This window comes from Podarcis erhardii, assembly GCF_964252035.2.
Source record: "Podarcis erhardii genome assembly, chromosome: 8".
NCBI lineage: Eukaryota > Metazoa > Chordata > Lepidosauria > Squamata > Lacertidae > Podarcis > Podarcis erhardii.
In genome coordinates, this window is record NC_138499.1 from 64287488 (window position 1) to 64310545 (window position 23058).

General features: G+C 41.1%; 1 protein-coding gene across 1 annotated transcript in view; it reads left to right on the forward strand.

The window, feature by feature from the left end:
* The window catches only part of LOC309349226 (uncharacterized protein), a gene marked incomplete at its 5' end in the record, with an annotated part of 141475 nt that overhangs the window by 22844 nt on the left and 95573 nt on the right, over positions 1–23058 (forward strand). Inside the window, 3 exons of the mRNA XM_081874974.1 lie at positions 2616–2686; positions 7753–7867; positions 10238–10477. Of these exons, the coding sequence (XP_081731100.1) occupies positions 2616–2686; positions 7753–7867; positions 10238–10477 (426 nt within the window). The remainder of the gene's footprint in view (positions 1–2615; positions 2687–7752; positions 7868–10237; positions 10478–23058) is intronic.

Below are 23058 nucleotides of genomic sequence, written 5' to 3' on the forward strand. Positions count from 1 at the left end.
TGGCAAGGGAGGGTTTGAATCCACATGTAATAGAACATATAGAATTTAATTAGCTCTTAATAGTCGCAAGTGGAAGAGATAATTATTTAATTGGGTTTTTACCTTTTTATGGTAGTCTTAATTGATTTGTCACTTGCCTTCAGGTACTGACTCAAAGGTATTACATTACTTAACATGATACCTTGGGGGTTTCTACCTCCTACCCCAATTGTCTGTAATCTTCTCCACTTGGACAAAGCACTACCACTTAAAATAGAAAGATATGCAAAGATAGAACAATCTAAAAATAAGCTAGTGGTAAAACATATAGTGCTCTGGTTTTGACAGTGGGAAACACCAGAGATGCATAATGTTAGCGCCTTTATCTCTCCCTGAACCAAACAATTTTGCCTCTACAGTAGTATTCAAAGATCCTCAAACTCTTTTATATTCAGATAATCAGATAGTCAGGCAGATATATCCTCTGTGTTTCGTTTTGTAGTTTTGAGAAGATCCTGTATTCCACCAGCCCTTTGATGTAGTTTTCTCTCTGAATTCATGTTCAAAACCCCTGCCTTTTTATTCACAAATATCATACAAATAAAACAGACATAAATAAACATCAACAAATATGTATTTATGTGAAAAATAATACTTCTAATTATGCTCCCATGCCATTAATGAGTTTGACATCATGATTTGAAAGTGTAGTTATTGAGAAGCTCTGTTCAATTCAATGAGACTTAAGCCCAGGTATGTTTGCAGCCTAAGAGTACACTCTAATCCTAATTACCTGGGTTTAAGCCCACAGAATTGCCAAATGTCTAAGTAGACATGGTGTGAGGTATCCACCATTTTTCTGTCCATTTTGGTTTAACTGAGAGCTTATCTACACTTCCTCTTATCATAGAATCATAGAATTGTTGAGTTGGAAGGGACCCTAAGCGTCATCGTGTCCAACCCCTTGCAATGCAGGAATCTCAACTAAAACAACAAAACAACAACAACAACAACAACAACAACAACAACAACAACTTATTAAATTTGTATACCGCCCTGTACCTGCAGGTCTAAGCGCAGGATAAAATCATGATATAAAAACACAGAATACATAATCAAAATAAAAACAAGAACAACCCAATAACACTCTCCAGGACAGATGGCCATCAAATCTCTACTTTAAAACCTCCAATGAAGAGTCCACAGCCTTGTCCTGCTGCTTTCTCCAAGGAAAGATCACTCTTTAGTGTTCAAGCAGGCAAAATGGCAATTCAGGTTTTCTGTGGATTGACCTTTGCTCTGATAAATAGTGGGTTTTCTCTGGCAAAGGAGTAGGGCAAGCGGAAAACCACTTTTTATTGCAAATTTATTTTTAAAAGAATTAGAATAAAGAGGGGGGACCCATCAGCTCACATTAATAATAATAAAATGGTCATCAGCACATCCATCTTAGTTTCCACTTATGGCTTGATATGTTCTTGCCAAATGTCCAAACCAAGTTGAGTTTATAAAAAGTACATTAAAATGTAGCAAGGGTTCTACATCTTAAGGAGGTGGTGGGTGTCTATCCTTCCAGGCTCAGAGTAAACTCTCTTGGTAACCACAAAGGCTCACAAAATCCATTTCTGTTATCCTTCCATTAACCCCCATACTACAGGAATATAATTTCAACATACACGAACATCCTCAGATATCAAGGGTTTCACCAATTTAAAATTAATAGGGACAACAGCTTCAGACCACAAAGAAAAAAATAACTGCATATGCTCTTATCTTATGCCTCAGCAGTCATTTTCAACATCATATCTCCAGCATCTATCTGTATTAGACAATGCCTTCCTATAAAGACATTGCAGAGTTCAATATGCAGTACCCAAAGCATGCTTTTATTAATATTAATGCTGTTAATATTACGATATGGAAGACGTGAAGATTTCCTCAGAAAGTTTCCTCCTAAGTGTTGATGAGCAACATAACAATGATGCAGAACATCAGCAATATATATATAAAACAGTCTGCATGTTGTATTCTAGTGAATATTCTGACTACATAAATTGCTTTCTCATGAGGGATATATTAGTATTTTTAAACTACTTGCATCTTCTTTATCTTGTCCAACCCTGAAATGATCAGTGTGTTATATTACAATTTACATAACTGAATTTGGGATTAGCTGAAGAGAAGTGATAGAAATGTGTACATGCTGATTTTCTTTTTCTGAAGAAGGAAGTGTTGTTTTTGTGTAAATTCTTAAGATCACGCAATAGCTATACTATATGTACCATAAAGATTCCATTGAAATCAATGTAAGGTTGCTCCCAGGGTTAAAACCTTCCCAGTGTGCCAGTCTCAGTTCTGGTCCACCCACCCTGCCCTAGTCACAGTTACTATTTCAGTAACTGCACACACACAATTAGCATAATGCAAATTAGCAAATTAACTGCACACACACAATTAGCATAATGTCCAATTTGGGTATGTAAGAGAACTATACCAAAGACATGCATATTATAGGTGGAAGGTAAGATAGTCTTTTAAAATTATGTCATTGTCTTTATGAAAATGTGCAAAAAAATGGTTATATTAAAAAGATATGCTTATTAGAATTCTAAAAGTTCAAATGTTCTTTTGTATAGGGTTTAAGACATAAAGGCATTTCCCAGTACACAGAGGAGTTCAGAAGGAGGCTTCCTAAAATCTTTCGAAGGTATGTATTAGTAACAGAAGTCTTTGCCCCTTCCATTGCTTTCTACCTGAGAATCCTACTATATACACCAGTGCTATTAATGTAAAGCCTTTGCTAGCAACTGTCAAGTATAGGAGTTCCTCTCTCTGTTCTGGTAGCTCAACGATAAGAATTAACAAAGCATTTGGTAGATTTATAGTCCTTTTATTACAGCATTATGTTGCAAGCACAGACAGGCAACCCTCTGCAAGGATATCAGTTGCTTATTCTGACTCCTCCTCACTTCCGCAGCAAGAAGCGCGCCAACGGGAAGTTCCTCCCCCCCCCCGTGTCTCCTTTGTTCTCTGACATGCTTGGACCTCCAAGTTTGATGAGAGGGAGGGGGTTCTCCCCCACTCTCTATTGATGTATTGTCCAGCTGCTCCCTCCCTTCTGGTTGCATAGCTACTATCTCATAGCTGGGTGGCTCCTCTCTCAACTGAGCAGCTTCTGTTTCTGCCTGTCTCTCTGCTTCTGGAAACGCTGGAAGCAGGGGCTGGCGGGCGAATATTCCCCCTCCTCCTCTGTTAGGAGCTAATCTGCCTGTGATTGAATTCCCCAATCTTCCGATCCAGACCAGCCCCTGACATCAACTTTAGTATTTAACTTTTGTTAAAAATTGAGTGCAGTTGACCGTGGCTTAAACCATGAGAAACAGTAATGCTGGTTTCTATGGGCCCTAGTGCAGGGCAGTAACGCTTGGTGTGGTGGGGCAGAGCTGTGGGGCCCACTTCCCATCTCTGGATGACACTGCAGCTTGTCTGGATGGGGATGGGGAGGGGACCATGGCGAAGCTGAAGCTGTGTTGGGGTTCCACAGACACATTGGCAGAACCAATCAAACACTCCCACTGATCCATCCATGCAGTCTCTGGGCAGTCTTGACTCCAACGCAGCCCTGCCCCATCTCCATCCTGATTATCTGCTGTGTAACTGATACCAGAAGTGTGGCTCTACTGGTATAGGGGTGGCTGCTGATACTGAGGAATATAGAAGGTGTGACATGGCTTGCTTCTTTGAAAGATTAGGGTTTTCATTATTAAACATACCACTTGCTTTAGGGGTTTTGTTCTGTATTACCGTGTCAAAAGCCTCATCTTTCCCACCTAAACTAGCATGCTGCAGTATACTCATCTCTCTCCTGTACTTGTGGTGCTTAATGAATTGGAGAGCACAATCCAATTAGGAATGGGACAAGGTTTCTTAGGGTAAGGAATTACTCTCCAGATGATTCTGTGATTGTGAATTCAGCTAGAAAAACATAGCAGCAGCAGCGTCTCATTTAGAGAAACCTAAATGGCTGGGTACATTTTTTGCATTCCTTATAGGCCTTAGATACTTTTGTGTTCAAAATTAGAAAATGTCTTCTACTATGTTTCAGAACAGTAGGTAACCTCACCTCCTTTATCTAGCCTGTCTTCCCCATAATTGTTGTAAGTCGCTTTGGGTTACCTTGGACAAGATAGAGCAACTTAACAAAACAATTACAGCGGTGCCTCGCAAGACGAAAAGAATCCGTTCCGCGAGTCTCTTCGTCTAGCGGTTTTTTCATCTTACGAAGCAAGCCCATTGACGGCTTAGCGGATTAGCACTATTAGCGGTTTAGCAGCTTTTAGCGGCTTTTAGCGGCTTTTAGCGGCTTTTAGCGGCTTTTAGCGGCTTATCGGCTTAGCAGATAAGCGGCTTAGCGGCTTAGAAAAAGGGAGGGGGGAAGGGGAAAAACCCCGCAGGAACTCGCAAGACATTTTCGTCTTGCGAAGCAAGCCCATAGGAAATTCGTTTTGCGAAGCACCTCCAAAACGGAAAACTCTTTCGTCTAGCGAGTTTTCCATCTTGCGAGGCAATCGTCTTGCGGGGCACCACTGTAATAGCAATGGTTGCCTTTTTATATAAAATAAGCAGTCTAGTACCGCAGAGCTGGATAGGTTTCTTCGCTCTTTACCAGAGAGATGAGTGGAAGACCATCTGCATTCCTGGGCTGTCTCCTCCTTTATTTTTGCCACCCAGTGCTCTAGCATGGTGCTCTTAGCTGTGCAAATAGTACTATAGTGACACCTACTGATGAGAAAGCCAGTTCTGCAACTTAGTTAACCCTCAGCAAACAAAAAGTGGGGAGGCAAATACTTAAATTCAAATCTGCATCATCATAACCCTCATTTAACCTACAGCTGAAAGATAACCAGGTATGCTGACCCTGTAATCGCCATTGTCTTTCCAATAATAGAACTGGCAAAATTTGAGAAGATAGCCAAAATGTATTACTACGGCAATTCAAAATGCGTATGAGGTTTCATCGGTAGGAAAAGAGGCTAAATTGATTGCTACTAACCAGAATTCAACTTCTGGCTATGTGAAAGAAAAAGGAGAAAAATGTTGCACCCCTAAAAGAGATCAAACAGTGTAATGAAAACTGTTTACCTTCATAATTGTGTATTAGCTTCTAATAAAGGCAATAGATACAGTAGTTTAAAAGTAATAAAACCCACAACAAAGTGTATTTAATTTTAAATTGAATTGCAAGCAAATGGGTGTCCTAATGAACCCCTGTGTCAATGTAGCTCTAACCAAATTAAGTGAAATAATTTCCATCATGAGGAAACTAAATAAGTACAAAGTTTCAAACAGACCATTCTTCCTAGGAAAAGAGATTTTCTCTTTTAAATAGTAAAGTTCACAATACAAGTTGACTCAATTCCACTTTTAGGGCAAATTAGGTTAAGCTTTGTCTAACCTTCAGGTCAAGCGAGAAAGGGATGCCGAAAAATCCTGAGGTGTTTATTTAGGACTGTGTTTCCCATACTTCTGATGGCTGAAGCATTTTCTCTCTCCATCCCCTGCAATTAAAATTTGAGGCACACTTTACTATTACATTTGTAAATGCTTACTTTTAGAATATGTACTTGTGATATACCAGGCAGCTTCTTCTGAGGTCATGCTTCATCTAACCTAGAGGTTAGATTACTGCAATATATTAAACGTGGGGCTGCCTCTGAAGACAATTCGGAAACTTCAGCTGGTACAGAATTCAGCCGCCAGGTTGCTCATTGGGGTAAGGCAATTTGAGCATATACTGCTAAACCTGGCCCAACTACACTGGCTGCCAATTAGTTTCCAGGCCCAGTTAAAAGTGCTGGTTTTGATCTATAAAGCTTTAAATGGTTACGGACCACAATCCCTCAAGGACTGCCTCACCTCATATGAACTGACTCAGACCCTGCGATAATCATCTGAAGCCCTTCTTCATGTGCTCTTTCTGTGAAAGATGGAGGGTGGCAACATGAGAATGGGGCTTTTCTGCCTGGCGCCATCATTATACATCTTTAGCAAAAACTTTCCTCTACAACCAGGCCACAGACTGATTTTAGGAACACAGATACTTTGTTTATCTTGTGCCAGCTTTAGGGAAGCTTTTTAGTTGAGTCTGTGTGCAGAAAAAAAGGCTGCAAAATCTCTCCTTGTTCATTATTAGTCTTTGGAGATGATTTACAATCATAAATAAAGTAAGTAAGTAAGTAAGCCCTTCTTGGTCAAACTAGGTTGAGTGTGAGGCTTCACAATCTTCCAAGTAACTGGTTATAGGAATATATATTGTAGGTTTGCAGGTGACAGGTTTCCAGCAATAGTTTGGATGAGAAATTGTCTGAAACTGGACAAAGTCACCACTCTCTGTAAAAAAAAATTATAAATAGCAGACTATACTCTTACTGTCTCTCTCTCTAAAAGGTGATGCCCTTCCCCTTGTGGGAATGTTGTGGGTAACAGGAGAAGATATATTGATTAATATTATCCTTCCTAACTCACGCTAGCAAGTTTCTTCACACAGCAGAGTGCATTCCCTCTTTTACACAGCAAGAAAGCTGGTTGCAGACTCATGTGAGTCTCTCAAGACCCCTTGAATCCCTCCTAAAAGAATAAAGACACAACAGTCTTATTCATAAGTAACAAAAAGTAGTTTTACTTGCAATCAGGCAGAGCACAGTGTGATCTCTGAAGGCAGGCTTTAGGCTTAAAGTTACAAATATGTACAAACAGGTTTACCCCATATGGGAGATAACCAGTGCAGTCCAAGTGAAGCAGGAAGCAGGTAGGATGAAAAAGAAGGAAGGTGGCTATGTGACTTGGCCTTTACCAGGTCTGGAAAGGTCATACCCACCTACTTGTCACATGGAAAAGGAAGGATGCTCCAGCCAGGTGTAACAGGCAGTTCAACTGGATGGACCAACATTCCCCATGCATGTTCACTCTAGGCAAACAGGAAATGTTGTACTTGACTGCTCCAGATGATTACATCCCACACCCCTCTTGTTTGATCTTGGTGACTGATATCCAGAGGTAAACAGCTCCAGAACACGGAGGGTTCATTTCAGAATCCTTTCAAATATTCTTAACCTCTTCTCTATGCCCTCTCCTCCACCACCACCATACATCAAGTATCTATGGCATGAGAAGTGCTTCATAGTTTGAAGCTACTTCTTCTCAACGGAAGTGGATGGTCACACTCTGGCCGTGAAGATAGCTGGCCTGTTTCTACGCACATGTGGGTGGTATCTCCATTCATGCTGTGCTGTTGTTCCAGCACCAGTTCACTGGTGGCTTCTCTTTCCAAGTTGTGATGTTGCCGTAGCACCAGTTCACTGGTGGTTTCTCTGTCCATGCTCTGCTGTCGCTCCAGCACCAATTTCCTGCTCTGTCTGGTGCACAAGCCTGTTTTGGCTCCCTGGGTCCTATGAGCGAAACCTCATGGCCACGGGCCAGTAAATATATGCTTAAAGTGCTTGCTGGATTGTGGCCCATTGTGTTTTTGGCACTAGTCTAGACTGACAAATGGAAGTTGTGTCATTACCCGAGTTATCCCATTTTATTCCTCCTCCAGTTGTCAAAAGCTAAATATCCATCTGCCCTGAGCAGTAATACCCCCTTCATTGCTGCATTCTTTGTAACGTATTTAAGGAATGCATTAAAATGCATGTAGGTTTCAAGGGTCAACACTTTCTTTAATTTATGCATTTTATTAAATTTCCTACCCTCACTTTCCCTTTGCCGCTGAAGCATGGAAGAAAGTCGGGCATTGAAAGCAGCACCGTATGAAGGGACTGCAGCCAAGTCTAGTAACCTTGCAGGACTGAATAATGGATCTAATGGAGCAGCAGGTCTTTGCTGGGAGGTGAGTCGTGTGTGTGTGTGTGTGTGTGTGTGTGTGTGTACTCTTTTCCCTAATGTAAATTGCAAACTGACTAGATCAATTATATTGACTCCCTCGTATGAAATCCCTTCCCTTCCCATTTTTTAAAAATAAACATATTAGTTTTTCATCAGGCTTAAACGTATGCATCCCAGCAGATGCAACTGTATGCTTAAATGGAATGTCTAAAAGCATTAACGATGAATCATTTGGGCAAGGCTGGAGTTCTTCAAAACACTTCCTCGGCACTGGCCAAGCAAAGTCTTTCTGGGGGAGATGAGGGGAGGCGGCGTTGCCACCATGTAAATGAGACAAGCTTGAGATATGATGAATCTCCTATCTCCTTTTCCTACTCAACTGACACTCGCTTTGAGGGAAGGTTGTAAATGCAAGAGAGATTGTGGTATAATTCCTCAGACTGGCGTTTTTGCCCCCCAGTCACTATTCGATTATCTTCCAAATTGCTGTGTTTCAGAGAGATAAAGATTTTTTATGGCTTGCTGACTTGAAACAACTAGGAGAGCCAGAGAGAGAGAAGGCTAACTGGCCATGCATAGTAATTCCATTGGTAAATGACAAAATCTTTGTTTGTATGACATTTCCAAAATTACTACAGAAGATGAATCTGAAATATAAAATGTCACATTTGGCATGCAAAACTATCAAAATATATTTCAGTATAAAATTCATAGAGGCGTTTAATTTAGAATGTGTTTAATAACTCAGACTGCCTGCATCAGTAATCCTGCCTTGAGGTTTTAGAAAGATTGTCTTATTTCTTCATTCACATGATGTTAATTTTTCTCGTGTGTGTGTGTGTCTATATATTTATATATATAGTAAAAATATTAAGGTTAAATCTCCATTGTTAAATTTTTTTTCTCATTTAAATGAAAATAATTGTCATTCAGATTAGTTTGTTAAGTACGGTTTGTGTTGAGAAAAACAAAACAAAAAACCCAGAAGAGGTTTAACTGCTTCAAGTGTTTATTTAACTGCTTAATTTAAACTCCACAAGCTTTCTATCTATATGGAAATATGTTGTCTCTTCCAATATAAATCCAAGGTCGGATTAAAAAAAAAAAGGAGGGAGATTATTGGTCACTGTGGGCTTGGCTCATGAGGCTTTGAAACACATAGTACGCAGCATATTATTTTAATATGCTTCGCTTGCCAATGAGGCACCTTCTCTCACAATTGGTTGCTTTACCTTGAAATGAGCAAGGAAACACTCCAAATCGCTACTGTGGTGATTTGTGGTGCAGTCCTAACCCCAGCTGCTACCCCGTGAACTTAATAGTGGGGCCGCTGCCTCATCCATAGCCTCACTGAGCCTCCTGGTCAGGAGAGTTCATGTGCAGAAGGCAGATTGCTGCACCTGCCATTGTAGTTGGTTGCCACCATGTGATGGCATTAGGCCAGCTCAGGATCCAATGGGTCCTGGATTGGCCCAGGCCCTCCCCTTCCTCCTCTTGAATGTCCGGCATGAAGGCATGCAGCGGGTTGCAGGGAACCTACTGGAGGCACACCTGCCTGCTGCCTATTCAAAGGGAATGCAGTGTGTGAGAAATTCAATGTGACCGCAGGGCTTTCTTGAAACTCCCCCCACTTCTAGCCATCATGGCTGTAGAACAAATTGTGAAAAGCAGCCAGCAGTATGCCCTCATGTCAGGAAAAGCGTGCTGTTGCCCATTGCTTGTGGGTACTGGAGAAATGCAGATGTGTTGATATCATTTCACCCTCCCCCAACTACATGTTATGAGGGACGGGTGGCACAGTGGTGTACAAACCTGACCCCATAACACAAACCAGGGGCCATAATCAATGCGCAAATCCCCTGCAAGATTAAGGTGCCTCTTGACCCAACCTTTTAATTTCAGGATCAGTGAAATGATTGTGTAAGAGACAGGTCAACATCGTTTCCTTTTAGGAGATGGAATTTGTAGTTCTACAGAAAAACACCACGGTGTATGAATGGTCCAAAGCAGTGAACAAGGAGATACAACAAATCATCTAGAATTCCTTACCTGTGAAGGCAGAGTTTGCTGACTGTTCAAACGCTCACAAGAAGATATGGTGGCTTCAAGTGGGGAGGGCTTGAACTTGCACACGCAAGTCTTCAACATCCCTACATGCACTGGGCACATGCATTTGAATCCCCCAGAAGATCTGAAGGGCATTCATAAGAATGTGCAGCTCATTGCTCATATAAAACCTGGTAAGGCCATGGGAAGAACAGGCACTGCCTTGACTGGAACCAGATCGCTTTTGATTATGTGCTCTTACTATTGCAAGCCAAGTGTCTTCCTCTTCTATTTTCTCCTCACTAACACCCATCTATTCTTCCATTAGATTGACTGGTCTCAAAAACCTCAGCCCATTCAGATCCAGCTGAAATGCTTACGTGGTGTTAAAGACAAAGTGCCACAAGGCAGCTACGTTCTCAAGGTTTCCCTCCGCGGACAGCTTGGTGGTAAAGTGCTTGACTGGTCTAAAGCAGAGGGTCAGCAGTGGGCTGGAACCACACTGCCCGTCAGACACCATGGGAACTTCTATGATGTGGAGATCTGTTTGGACCAAAGTGTACACACAGTAAGCAAAGTTTCTTCAATATGCTCTCTTTTGCTTTGATGGTTGAGCATTTAGAAAATATACTACATATTACATATACGTACAGTGGTACCTTGGGTTACAGAAGCTTCAGGTTACAGACTCCGCTAACCCAGAAATATTACCTCGGTTTAAGAACTTTGCTTCAGGATGAGAACAGAAATCGCACGCCGGTGGCGCAGTGGCAGCAGGAGGCCCCATTAGCTAAAGTGGTGCTTCAGGTTAAGAACAGTTTCAGGTTAAGAACAGACCTCCAGAATGAATTAAGTTCTTAACCCGAGGTACCACTGTATATTGAATACATTCCTTTATGTTCCTGTTAAAGGTACAGTTTAGGTATGTGCAGGCTCATCTTTCCTGCCCCATCCACCCCAATGCAACCTCCTCCACTCATTTGAAAAATGCCAAATGATATAATGTACTATATCATGCAGCATTGTCAGCCGAGTTTAGATTTCGTCTGCATTTTTCTTATCTATGCAGCTTGTCAGCTATGTAATTCGATTTGGGTAAAGTAGCTTTAGAATAATAAATGAACAAGTGGGTGTATATAAACACATGAATGCTCAAATCCTTGTCTGAGTTTTGAGCTTCATTGACCCCCGTTTGCTAAAAAAGCAGCATTTGGATTATTTTGGAATAAGCCCAAGCACACTTGAGGCTCTGTTTTGCGACTGAAGTGTACATAGATATTCCGATCCCTGTTGAATGCTGCGTGGGGCAGAATTGTTATGTGTCATTTGCTCTGGCGGCATTGAGACAAATGTCTGCAACTGGTTGAATCATTTGATTTGGAAGAAATTTGTCTGATAAGCATGAGCTTCCTCACTGCTCCTGAATGATTTTGATTCCTGCGGAAAGAGCCTTGTGCGATTGCTGTGGTATTTAAAGCCATATACAGTGCTTTAGTGAATAAATTCATGGCTAGGGAATATGTGACCCTCCAGATGTTGTTGGACTACAACTTCTATCACGCCTGACCATTGTCCCTGATGTTGTAGTCCAACAACATCTGGAAGGTCAGTGGTTCCTCACATATGGAATAACCGTTGCTCGTCGGTTGATCACAGAGGAGAGCAGAACAGCCACTGTGAGCTGATGCATTGATACATTTTATGATTTTGTGCCATAAGACCTGTACTCATCCTTTGAAGGATTAATGACATTTACTCACACGTCCTGTCAGATATGAAGGACACATGCATGCATCTTCCATTGCATTTCATTTTAAAATGCATGCAAGCAGTGATCAGGTCCAGATTGGGCCCTGCATATCTTTTGAATGGAAATATGCTGCACGCAATGGTTCTACTCATACTTAATAATATTTATGTCCAGGGCTATTTTTTTAGAAAAAGAGGTGCCAGTGGCAGTGGCAGTGGCAGTGGCACCCATGTGAGATGTGCCGGTACTGAGTTCCAGCACGTTCCAGGCTGAAAAAAAGCGCTGTTAAGTCTACAGTGGTACCTCGGGTTACAGACGCTTTAGGTTACAGACGCTTCAGGTTATAGACTCCGCTAACCCAGAAATAGTACCTCAGGTTAAGAACTTTGCTTCAGGATGAGAACAGAAATCACACGGCGGCAGCGGGAGGCCCCATTAGTTAAAGTGGTACCTCAGGTTAAGAACAGTTTTAGGTTAAGAACGGACCCCCAGAACGAATTAAGTTCTTAACCCAAAGTACCACTGTATTTTATGGAAAAGGTAAAGGGAGATACTGACTTCATGCCTTGATTTTGGGCTTCCCATAGGCTGGGGATAGCCAACCCTTTTGGGCCAGTGGGCAAATTGAATTTTTGAGAAAGTGCCATAGATGTCAGTCATAAAATGGCTGCCGGGAGGTGGGGATTTAACAAAGATGGCTGCCACATCTAAAAGAGCAATAAAAGTCAAGGCCACAGAATGGTACAGGCATGACTACCACATCAATGGGGAAAAGGCACCTATAACAGCGACTGTTGCACTCACTTATAGAAAAAAGCTCCTTTGTTTAGGATGGAGTAAAGGTGTCCAGTCAAGGCCCAGCCTGATATATCTATATATAACCCACAACCAGTATGAGGAGCAGACTGTGATGTTGAAGGGACAGGATACCCAAATCCTGTCTGAAATCACACCAGGCTTCAATAATCACCCCAGGCCTCAAAACTGTCCAAAATTCCCTTTCTCTCTCCTAAAATCCACAGCTACAGCTTTTCTGTGGATTCTCACAAGATGCTGGTACATAGGCAAAACCGTTACTTTTTATCAGTACAAGAAGGCTTCAAAAAGCTGATGAATAGGCTCTGTTCAAACTCATTCGGTTGCAACATCTTGGACATGCTGAACCACCAGGGCTCCTCGACCCCTTGGCTTCTCACCCCCCCCCTTTCCTGGGAAGAGTCCACAATAGTCCCAAGACAGCTTTCTGTTCATGCTCAGAGGAACTCATGGGCAGGACTCCTGAGGGAGGAGAAAAGGGGAAGGAACTGGAAGGGGATATATACTCTGTGCACATGACTGTGAACTCGTGCATGCTTTTTGTGAGTTATCACACTTGCTCCTTCTACCAGTTCATGGATGGTGGAAATAAAGCTTTTTCTCTGAAACTATTCCTCAAGTGTCTGTTGACTCCCATTTTCCCTTTCCCGGGCGCAATATTTTTCCCACCCGAGGGCAAAGCCTCATAAGGCTACAATGTCAGCTTCACTCAGTAGTATATCGCTGGTGAAACCGCCACTGCTCCTGAATCCCTCTGCTAGTGACTTCCTCCAGCGACCGTTGCTGGCAGAGGGACTCAGGAGTGGTGGCAGTTTCACCAGTGATATATCCCACTCTGCCATCATATTGCATAGAGGGAGGAAAAAGCTGCATCAACGAGACACCGATACAGCTTGTTCCTCCCTCTGCATCTTTAAACTGCTTGACTGAGGACTGTGTGGTTGCTGCTCCCATCAGCTGAGCTGATTCCCCCAGCACTGGGGATGGCTCTGCCGGGGATGGGGAGTCCTCTCACGCCCCAGCTGAGCCGTACAAACAAGCTGCGTTGTCCCAGCCCGCTAGGCGCTGATGCGAAACTGCCTCACCTCCCATGGTGAGAGATGCGGCAATTTCACCCGGTGCCTCGCAGGCTGAGGCCAGTGAAGCTTGTTTTTTCAACATCGTGGTATATCGCCAGACCACAATGTTTGGCTGGTGGTATATCGCAATGTTGAAAGATGATATTTCCCAGCCCTAGTCCAGTCCTAGCATCCAATAAAATGTGGGGAAGTTTCAGGGTGTGTGTTCAGTACAGTGTTACCTTGGGTTACATACGCTTCAGGTTACAGACGCTTCAGGTTACAGACTCCGCTAACCCAGAAACAGTACCTCGGGTTAAGAACTTTGCTTCAGGATGAGAACAGAAATCGCATGGCGGCGGTGTGGCGGCAGAGGGAGACCCAGTTAGCTAAAGTGGTGCTTCAGGTTAAGAACAGTTTCAGGTTAAGAACGGACCTCCAGAATGAATTAAGTACTTAACCCGAGGTACCTCTGTATAGGATAGACTGAGCGAGTGCAAAAAGAAACTGAGCAGGAAGAGGAAACAGTCCCACATCTATGAGTTTTTGAGGAGGTCATTTCCTGAAACCTTTCCCGGGTGCTATAGGAGATGCTGCTGGGGATATTGGTACCCAAACATTTCCAAAGCGCGATTCTTAGAGCGCTATTACCTGGTGGTAAGACCTACTGGAATTAATGGGATAGTCTTATGATCATAATTTGCTTTTCTGGCCTCATTGTAATAACAGTTTTATAGCTTTAGTGCATGTAAATTTTGTTTTCATCATTTCCCTGCGAAAAGTATTGTATTCTTTCTGTTTATTTATTTACATTTATAGGCCACAGTGTTTGGTGCAATCTACACTAGGCAGTTTGCGTATCCTGAAAACACAATGCAATTCAAAACAAATCTAGACAACTTAAATAACAGCAGCACACAATTATTTAAAAAAGAAAGGCCAGTTAAAAATAAATAAAACAGCAGTATAGATCCCAGCTGCTAAAAAAGAGAGCTATACATTCTAAAACAGCTCTCTAATTTAGGCTCATCAAATAAAGGTCTAAATTAGGAAAAGCAGCTTAAAATAAATAGGTTTTAAAAAACCGCTTAAAGATTTTGCTGAGTTTTGCTCTTCCTGAGCCTTTTTGCTGTGCTTCAGATGTGTAATCTTTACCTGTGTGATTTCTCTGCTTTTTCAACTTTTGCTGAAATAATTAAATTATGGTAAAAGAGTGGATTATTCTACACACCGTAAGTGTAGGATAGCAAAACTATTGTGCATTTTGAAGCTATGATCCCTATAAAATAGTGGGGTTGGGTGTGTATTTTATGCATACAGGCAGAGACCATTTTGTGCATGTCCAATTGGCGCAAGACCACCAATGCATGTACTGTTTTGGCCCCGAGAGGTTTAAAAAATGGGGGGAGTAACAGGATGTTGCAGGCTTATGCGCACTCTACTGATATGCTTGGGGGCCAGAAATGCAACCCTGTGCAAACAGGGAGTTTCTTATAGCTTCATATTTTTGTACACTTTTTTTCTCCATTGGAGGAATGCATTGCTAAATTTGAAAAAGTGTGGCTCTCCAAGGACAGCTGCATTTTGGTTCATGTATTGTTTTCAGAAGTACAAATTAGGCAAGTTCACATTAAAATGTGAACTGAACTGAATTTATCATCCATCTCTAATATTCAGATTTATTTATTTTAAATTTATATACTGCCCTTCATCCAAAATCAACCTACACCTTCCCCTCCTGTTACCAAATCACAACAATAAAGGAACTTCAGGGAAAACATTCATGTGACAAAGAATCTCATGTACTTTGACTCTTAAATAGCAAATTCTTTGGGACAAGGATGTACCTTTTGCCTGTGCCGTTCTGTAATGAGCCCTCAAAATTGATGGTGCCGTATAGATAAGAAATAAAAAATAAAGCATAAAAGCAATCCTTAGACTAGATAGGAGACATGGGTAGTCTGTACCTAAAGGTATATGTGTGTATATTCCAAAATGTATTTGGGAATATGCCTGTTCTTGGTGGATTAAAGTTGGTTTGCAGCTTAAACTCATATTGCCAAGTTACGACTGACCCTTAGAAATGAAGTTCACATGAGCAAATTGGAGTTTAGTTTTTTCCTTCTTTGAAATGTTGTCCAGCAAGTGCAGAAAGACTGAGATAGGTGAAACGCAGTGCTTGTTCCTTGGGATTTGTTACAGGAGAAAATACCAGACAGCTAATGTGAAGGGTAGAGTTTTGTTTTCATTGGCTATAATGCAGAAACTGGGGTACAAGACAAATAAGGTGAAAAATAAAACATGCATGCCTGATGTTGAAAGACAGCATGCTTGTAACTAATACATTAGAGATATTGTTCCAGAGCGCTACATCCTTCCAAAAATAATAGTTCTCTCATGTCGACAAAGTTAGTGTCGGCATGGGTTACCTGCTGCATACAGAAAGTGCTGGTCATGTAAGCTAGAACTGCCTGGGGGCTAGTCTGACTTGAACGTCCGACCTTTCCCCCCAAATATTTTTTGTTCATTAATCAGTGCTTCTTGCCTAAGCTTGTTAGTTTCCTTTCCTTCTCCCTCTCCCTTTCACCATCCCCTTGGCTTAAATTGTCAGGTTCTCTTAACTCTGGAGTGATAGCAGCGAGGTTTTGTTTGAATGGTTTCCTGTAATCCTCTACAAAGGCATGACGGTTGGCTGTCTTTAAAGTAAAATGTCGGGTGTACATACATGTACAGCAGCACATAGAATAAGTGGGATGGGAGGAAAACTTGATTTGAAGTTGATCGCAAAAGCTTGCAAGGGAGGATCAGTTGGATTGGGAACTTGGGGGGCAACTGTGGTGGTGTAAGCTTCACGGGAGCGGGGGGAGATCAGAACTCAGTTTCTTCTCCCAAGAGATTAATGCTTTTGAACCCATGTGGATTCTTCCTTGGTCATACAACCTGTGGTTTTATATGGCCACACAAGGGACTCAGCTACAGTAGTCAAGAAACAGTGTTTTGGATGCAACACCAGATGGCGCAAGAGAGCAAAATAAAATTATAAGTGATTTTCCATAGCGTTTATTTTTCTGTTTTAACGATTTAATTTCTGACTTATTTATAGCATATTTCCACCCCCCCCCCCCGTGTGTAGATCCGCCCAAGGTGCACATGCCTGTGATGAATCATTGTGGCAGTTCACTTCCTGGGAGGGGGTTTATGAAGACCCAATCATGGGAGAAGGGGGAAGCAAGAGACTGTTCTCATATGCTAATGGAAAGAGATTTTTTAAAAATCCAATGGAAGAGGGTGTGTCCCCCAATTCCAGTCACACCTACCATACAGCATTATAGCTCTTTCATTGGTTGATGTTCTGTGCTTTACCATACCCATTCATCCTTTCTCAAACTTAGCAAAAGTATGTATAAAAAAAGTTCCCAGACAGCTAGGAACACAGAAACAACTACCCAACAGTAGATACCCATGACAACTACTCCAAAATATACAGTTGTCTAAAATCAGTCATAGGCAAACTCAGCGCTCCAGATATTTTGAAACTACAATTCCCATCATCTCTGACCACTGGTCCTGTTAGCTAGGGATAATGGGACTTGTAGTCTCAAAACATCTGGAGGGCCGAGTTTGCCTATGCCTGAGTTTAAAATAGCCGAAGTGATTGCCATTCTTTTGGGAGCTTGTTTTAGCTATTCCAGGGTCTAGCTTGGAAGTGCTAATGTCACAGAAGAGCCTGCTAATTGGCCATATTCTAGTAAATGGAAATCCAATTCAATGCACTGTTGCATACTGTGAAGTCAGTTAAATTAACAATATATATATCCATATATATATGTTGTGGTTTGGGTTCATAAGCAGCCCAGCTTTACTAATAATGCAGGGCACTGTTATTAGACTTGGTTGGATTGATTGTCATAAAGTAAACAAGTCTGAGATATATTTATTCATTCTGATTATGGGCCTAACATTTGGTTTAACACCAAGAAGTGATTATTATGCTTGTTAGTTAACTGACTGCTCGGAGTGGTGGGGGTGGTATATTTACTGATTCATAAAAGTTCTTAGTCACCTGTCCTAAAAATAGCCCAAGGAGGTATACAACATTTTTTAAATAAAAAAATCCAATATCCAATATATAGCCAATAAAAATGCAAAATAACAATGAAACACATGTTATTGGTAATATTGTATTTGGTGTAGTGTATAGGTGGCAAATGCTATAATATACACCATGGTCCATAATATACATCAAGGTGCCAATTTTTTAATAGCATATTTTTTGGACAAGAAGAATAGACTGTGTATCACAGACAATGGCAGCTGTCCATTGCTATCTTCTCTTTGAAAACCTATAACATGTTCACAGCACAGGCCATTTCATATGCCTATAAAGTTCGCAGCCACTGATGGGAAGGGATTTATATATCTTTAGATTTTTTAAAAGTATATCACGGGAGTTAATATTAATGTGCCAATATGGCAAGGTACCAGTGCTCTAAGTGTAGCAGTGCAGCATTTTTGCTTTACTTAAGGGAAATCCAGGGTGAATAAAACGGCAACTTTTCAAACATGACATTTAATCCATGCATGTAAATCAAACTGTGGGAGGAATCTATTATTCATTATTAAAAGGGCACCATATTTTTATTATACTGAAAATGAAACCCAAATGCTGTGAAAAATTTAGTGGCTTCTCTTGAAGTTTCAAGACACTTATCATCCAGTCATTGAGCTGGTGCTGGCACTCATTTTAAATTATAGCTACCAAAAGAATAAAGTTTTTTGGCCTAGGAAGGAGTTGGAGAGAAGCCTGATCAATTTCACTGCAAAAGGTAAATTTATTTTTTTGAATGTAAGGCTCTTTAAATCCATATCACGGTACAGGTCCTCGGTTATGCTCAGAATTAGATCAGTATGAGAAATATAGTTCAAATCCATGTCATTATTAGTCACACCCACAATTTCCCCCCTGAAGTACTCTGTGAAAGCTACATATATCAGAAACTGATTACCATGACCCAAGGTATTAATTCTTAAAATATGATGAGACCAACATTTCCTGAGCCTCTATTTTCTCTATGTCAGCATCTAACTAGGAGCTAAGATGATTTTAATAGCAGCACAATGAAGTATTATTAGTTAAGCTAGAGGTTTATTATTATTATTATTATTAATATTCATATCCCAGCACTATACTTTAACACAGCTTACAAAATATGGGTGAAGGAAATGTTTAGCACAACTGAAACAAAGCGTTTGAAATGTAAAGAAAAGATAGGAAGGACTTTTAAAACTCAGAAATACTTAGGCTGCAGTCCTAGACTCACTTACCTTGGAGTAAGCCCCATTAAACTCAGAGGGATTTACCTCTGAGTAGACATGCATAGGATTGTGTTGTAAAGACTGCTTTTCTCCTGAATATAACCATTTGTGGGTGGAGTGATGACCAGTTTCACATTTTGTTCTGGTGAAGTACAATATTACTCCTGACAGACTAGAGTTTATTTAGGAAATCTATAAAATTACATGAAGCAAAAATATTTACCTCTACTTCAAGCTTTGTTTTTTTTCAATATTCAGAATGTCATGGGTATTAAGTAGAATTCAGTTCTCCCTTTTGCATTTTCTTCAGTGTCGAAAAATGACTCTACTTTTTGGCAAGAAATTCAGTTCTCAGGAAAACGTTGCCCCCACTTGCCCTCAGTGATGTCACATGGCCAAAGCAAACATCACATAGTGTTGTGATGTCATTCTTCTTCTTATTCATCCCCTCTCTCAGATTCTAATCCTTAGCAGCAGGTACAAAGCATCTGAAGGACATAATAACTTACAATAACTAGCCTCTTTGACCAAATATACCTAAGCCAGAGAACGAATTTATCAATAATAACCTATTCAGTGCATAACCTCTGGTGGGACCATTATCACTGATCCAAGAAATAGCAGCCAAAGAAATATAGAAGTAGATGATTAATAGAACTGAATTCTCAACCTTTGAGAGATCTTCAAACTTTTAACATATTGCATATGTAACTCATGCTCTAGTTAGAAATAAAAACATACTTTGATCTTTGTTCTTTTCCCACTTGTTCCTGTCTCCTCCTTTCCAGTGAGGCCGGACTAGCACCTAGATATAAAAGTTCAGGAGAAACCGAGGCCAGTGATATGAAGGCCATAATGCAGTCAGGGTTAACAATAGCCATGCCTTGCAATGCTACTCCCTGCTGGTCATAGAAGAGAGACGAAAATATTGGCAGCAGATGTTTTGAGGGCAAGGCAATTGCCACCAGATGTGGAAGCTAAAGCACACAGGATGCAACAATTATTTTCCTTTATCTAAAAAAGACAAGGGGTTATATTTTTATGGTGCTCTTGCCCATTGCACTGCCTGTGAGATTACAACAAATTCTGCTTTAATGACCCAATACTTTGTGAGAATAAAGCAAAGCAATGTTGGGACCTATGAGGCATTTGTCCCTGCTGGTGAGAAGAGGGTTGGCTCTTATGCCATGATGGTCTTGAGAATGTTTCTGCACCTGCAGCTGTGTCAGAGTTGAACTAGATGTGATGTGGGAGAGTCTTCTGCAACAAGGGAGGGTTGTACTGTTGAAGTAAGGGTAGCAAAATTGTAGCTAAGAAGCTCAAATCATATATATGATGGACACCCTCTTTTGGAAATCAAACCGATGTCCAGACTTTAACATTCAAAAACTTTACTTGTAGATGAATTGATGAATTGAAGCATAATATTTACAGTCAATATTTATTTGACCAAACTGTGGGAGGCAGTGGAAGACAGGAGTGCCTGGCGTGCTCTGGTCGATGGGGTCACGAAGAGTCGGACATGACTAAACATCAACAAACAACAATTTACAGTCATATGCTTACCCAAGTGTGGGCTTACAGTCTCTTCTTCCAACCTCAAAACTTCCAAACAACTGTATTTTCCTCCCTTTTCAGAGCCTTCTGTATCTCAGTTAGGCCACACCTTGCAGCTCCTATGAGAGATTTCCACTTTCACCTTCTCCTGCAGTTTTGCTCTCTTCCTTCCAAGCAGAGAAGAAGCACTCCAACACTCCATTCCACTTAGCAGTGTTCACAGTGGATTATAAAACACAGCCATCTTGCTTCACATAAAATGGAGTCTCTCCTTCACTAGATACCTCCCAAGTGACCAACGTTAGCGAGTCACAGGAGAACTAATAAAGAACTCTCTGGGAATCAGTTACCAACCAATCAAATTTCAACACATAGTAATGCCTACAAGCATTTACAATTTCAGTGAATTAAATTACCATACTGAATATGTACCTCAGTCAGCTTTGTGTGTAGAAGGTCTCAGATTTCATCCCTGGCACCTGAAGATAGTACTGGGAAGGCCCCTACCTAAAATCCTGGACAACTGCCACCCAAGTTGCCCTTCCATCCTATTTGCATGGATATATTTAGTGAATTGAATTCATGTTTGAATTCAAACCCATGCTTACTTCTTCTTTTTCATTTGCCTTTTTCTTCCATCTTATTCTTTAGCATTCCCCTCATGCAATAAGGTCTGGACAGAGCTTTGTTTGATAATCCCTTAGTGCTATGTTCATGGAAATTATAGCTACCTCATCTTGTTTGTTCTTGTTCGTTTGCACTTGACTTACGAAGAATATGGTCCCACAAAGATGATTTTTAGAAGCATTAAAATGAAGATTTTATTGACAAGGAACAATTGGCCACAAATTCAGTAATATTGAAATTTGATTGTATTGTTATGCTATATAGTTTTGGGACTTGGTAGATGCTGATCTAATTGTATGGCAGATGTTCAAAAAATCACATCATTATGTGTTTTGGGGCTTTGTCATTTTGGGACTGTAAAAATAATGGGCTTTGTGCAGTACTCTCTGAAGTTCAGCTCCTTGGGGGTGGGGGAGAAAGAAAACAAAGAAAAAAAGTATAGGTTTATCTCTCTTTTAGCCACAAAAAACCCAAGAGCAAGTTGGACTTCTTGGTGGCACACTTTATAGAAAAATCCCCAAACTGAACCTGCTAATTTGAAATATTCAAATAGACCTCATTCTCTCTCTTGAGCTTTTCTATGTTGTAATGCAGTGGCATATGGGGAAGTAAAATATATGATGACAACAAAATTAATATAAAGCTGTTGATTTTGGAAATAGTATCAGGAGATGATTCTTAGCTCAATATCTTTTAATTCAATTAAACGCAGTGCTATTCAGTACAACGCAAGGAAGGAATTGCATGTCTTTATTCTCAGTTGCTGGTGCATAATTTGAGGAGACTTTTGAACATGAATAAATGGAGCATAAACTGGGATTTGGGGTTAAAAAAATACTTCAGGCTAATTTAATCCAGGTTTCTGTAACTACATAGGAGAAATTAGTAAGACAGACAAGAAAGATGAACTAGGGGAGAGATGATAGTTCTGAGTGGTGGAGCACGTGCTTAGAATGAGCCCACTACCTCTTCTTATCTCCTCCCCCCCCTACTCCCAGAAATATAAGGAAATATCTTTGCTAACTTTATTTGAGAAGAGGGAATGTGCAATCCATTCCTCCATTGAAATCAACAAAGAAGCACATGGTGAGTTTAAATGGAACTTGTTGCACGCATGAGTCTGGGACCCAAGTAGCCAAATGCCTTGATAAGGGGCATATTCTGTCAGTAATTTGATAACTAATGTTTTTAACTTCCCCATGGGTTATTTATTGAAAAATGGTAAATCTGGTTTAAATGAAACTTGATCCTGTCAATGGCTTAGGAGCAGCTGCTACAGGGTTATGGCATTGTTCAGCGGGTGCTTCTGTTTCATCTTAAGCGTTCACAAACCATTCATGTAATGTAAGCCTATACACAGGAGTGACACTGTGTATACAATTTGAAAAGAAAGGAACCTTGAAATGTTGTTCTCCCCTGTTATCAGTGCTTAGTTGCATTCCCCCCCCCAACTGACGCAATGCAAGTATAACCATTTGATTATCGGAAAATGCTGTTTCTGCTGCTCTGTCAAATGGCTGGAATCTAAAGCTCAATGAGGGAGCTTCAGTGTGTAGAGGGTACCTAGGGGTTGGGTAGATTAGCCTCCGCCAAGGGTGCAGACCCGAGGGCTAGGGGGGATGGACAAAAATTGTGCTTCTTCACTCTGGCTTGAAGTGGTTAGGAGCCTGTCTGCAATCTCCCCGGGCCACTCCTCTGCTGTTCTGGGCGCCAACATCCCCTTGCCAAGGGCACAAGGGAGCCTAGTGACAGAAGCAAGCCAGCAGTACAGTGATACCTCTGGATACGAATTTAATTTGTTCCGGGGGTCCATTCTTACCCCGAAACATTTGCATCCAGAGGTGCCTGTTCTGCACATGCACGCGCAGCGATAGCCCACTTCTGAGCATGCGGCGGAAACCTTTCTGTTACTTCCGGGTTTGCCGTGTGCGTAGCCCGAAGCATTCGTGTCCAGAGGTGTTCGCAACTAGAGTTACCATTGTAATCAAACTAAGCACGTTGGAGTTAACTCTTTATTAGCAACCC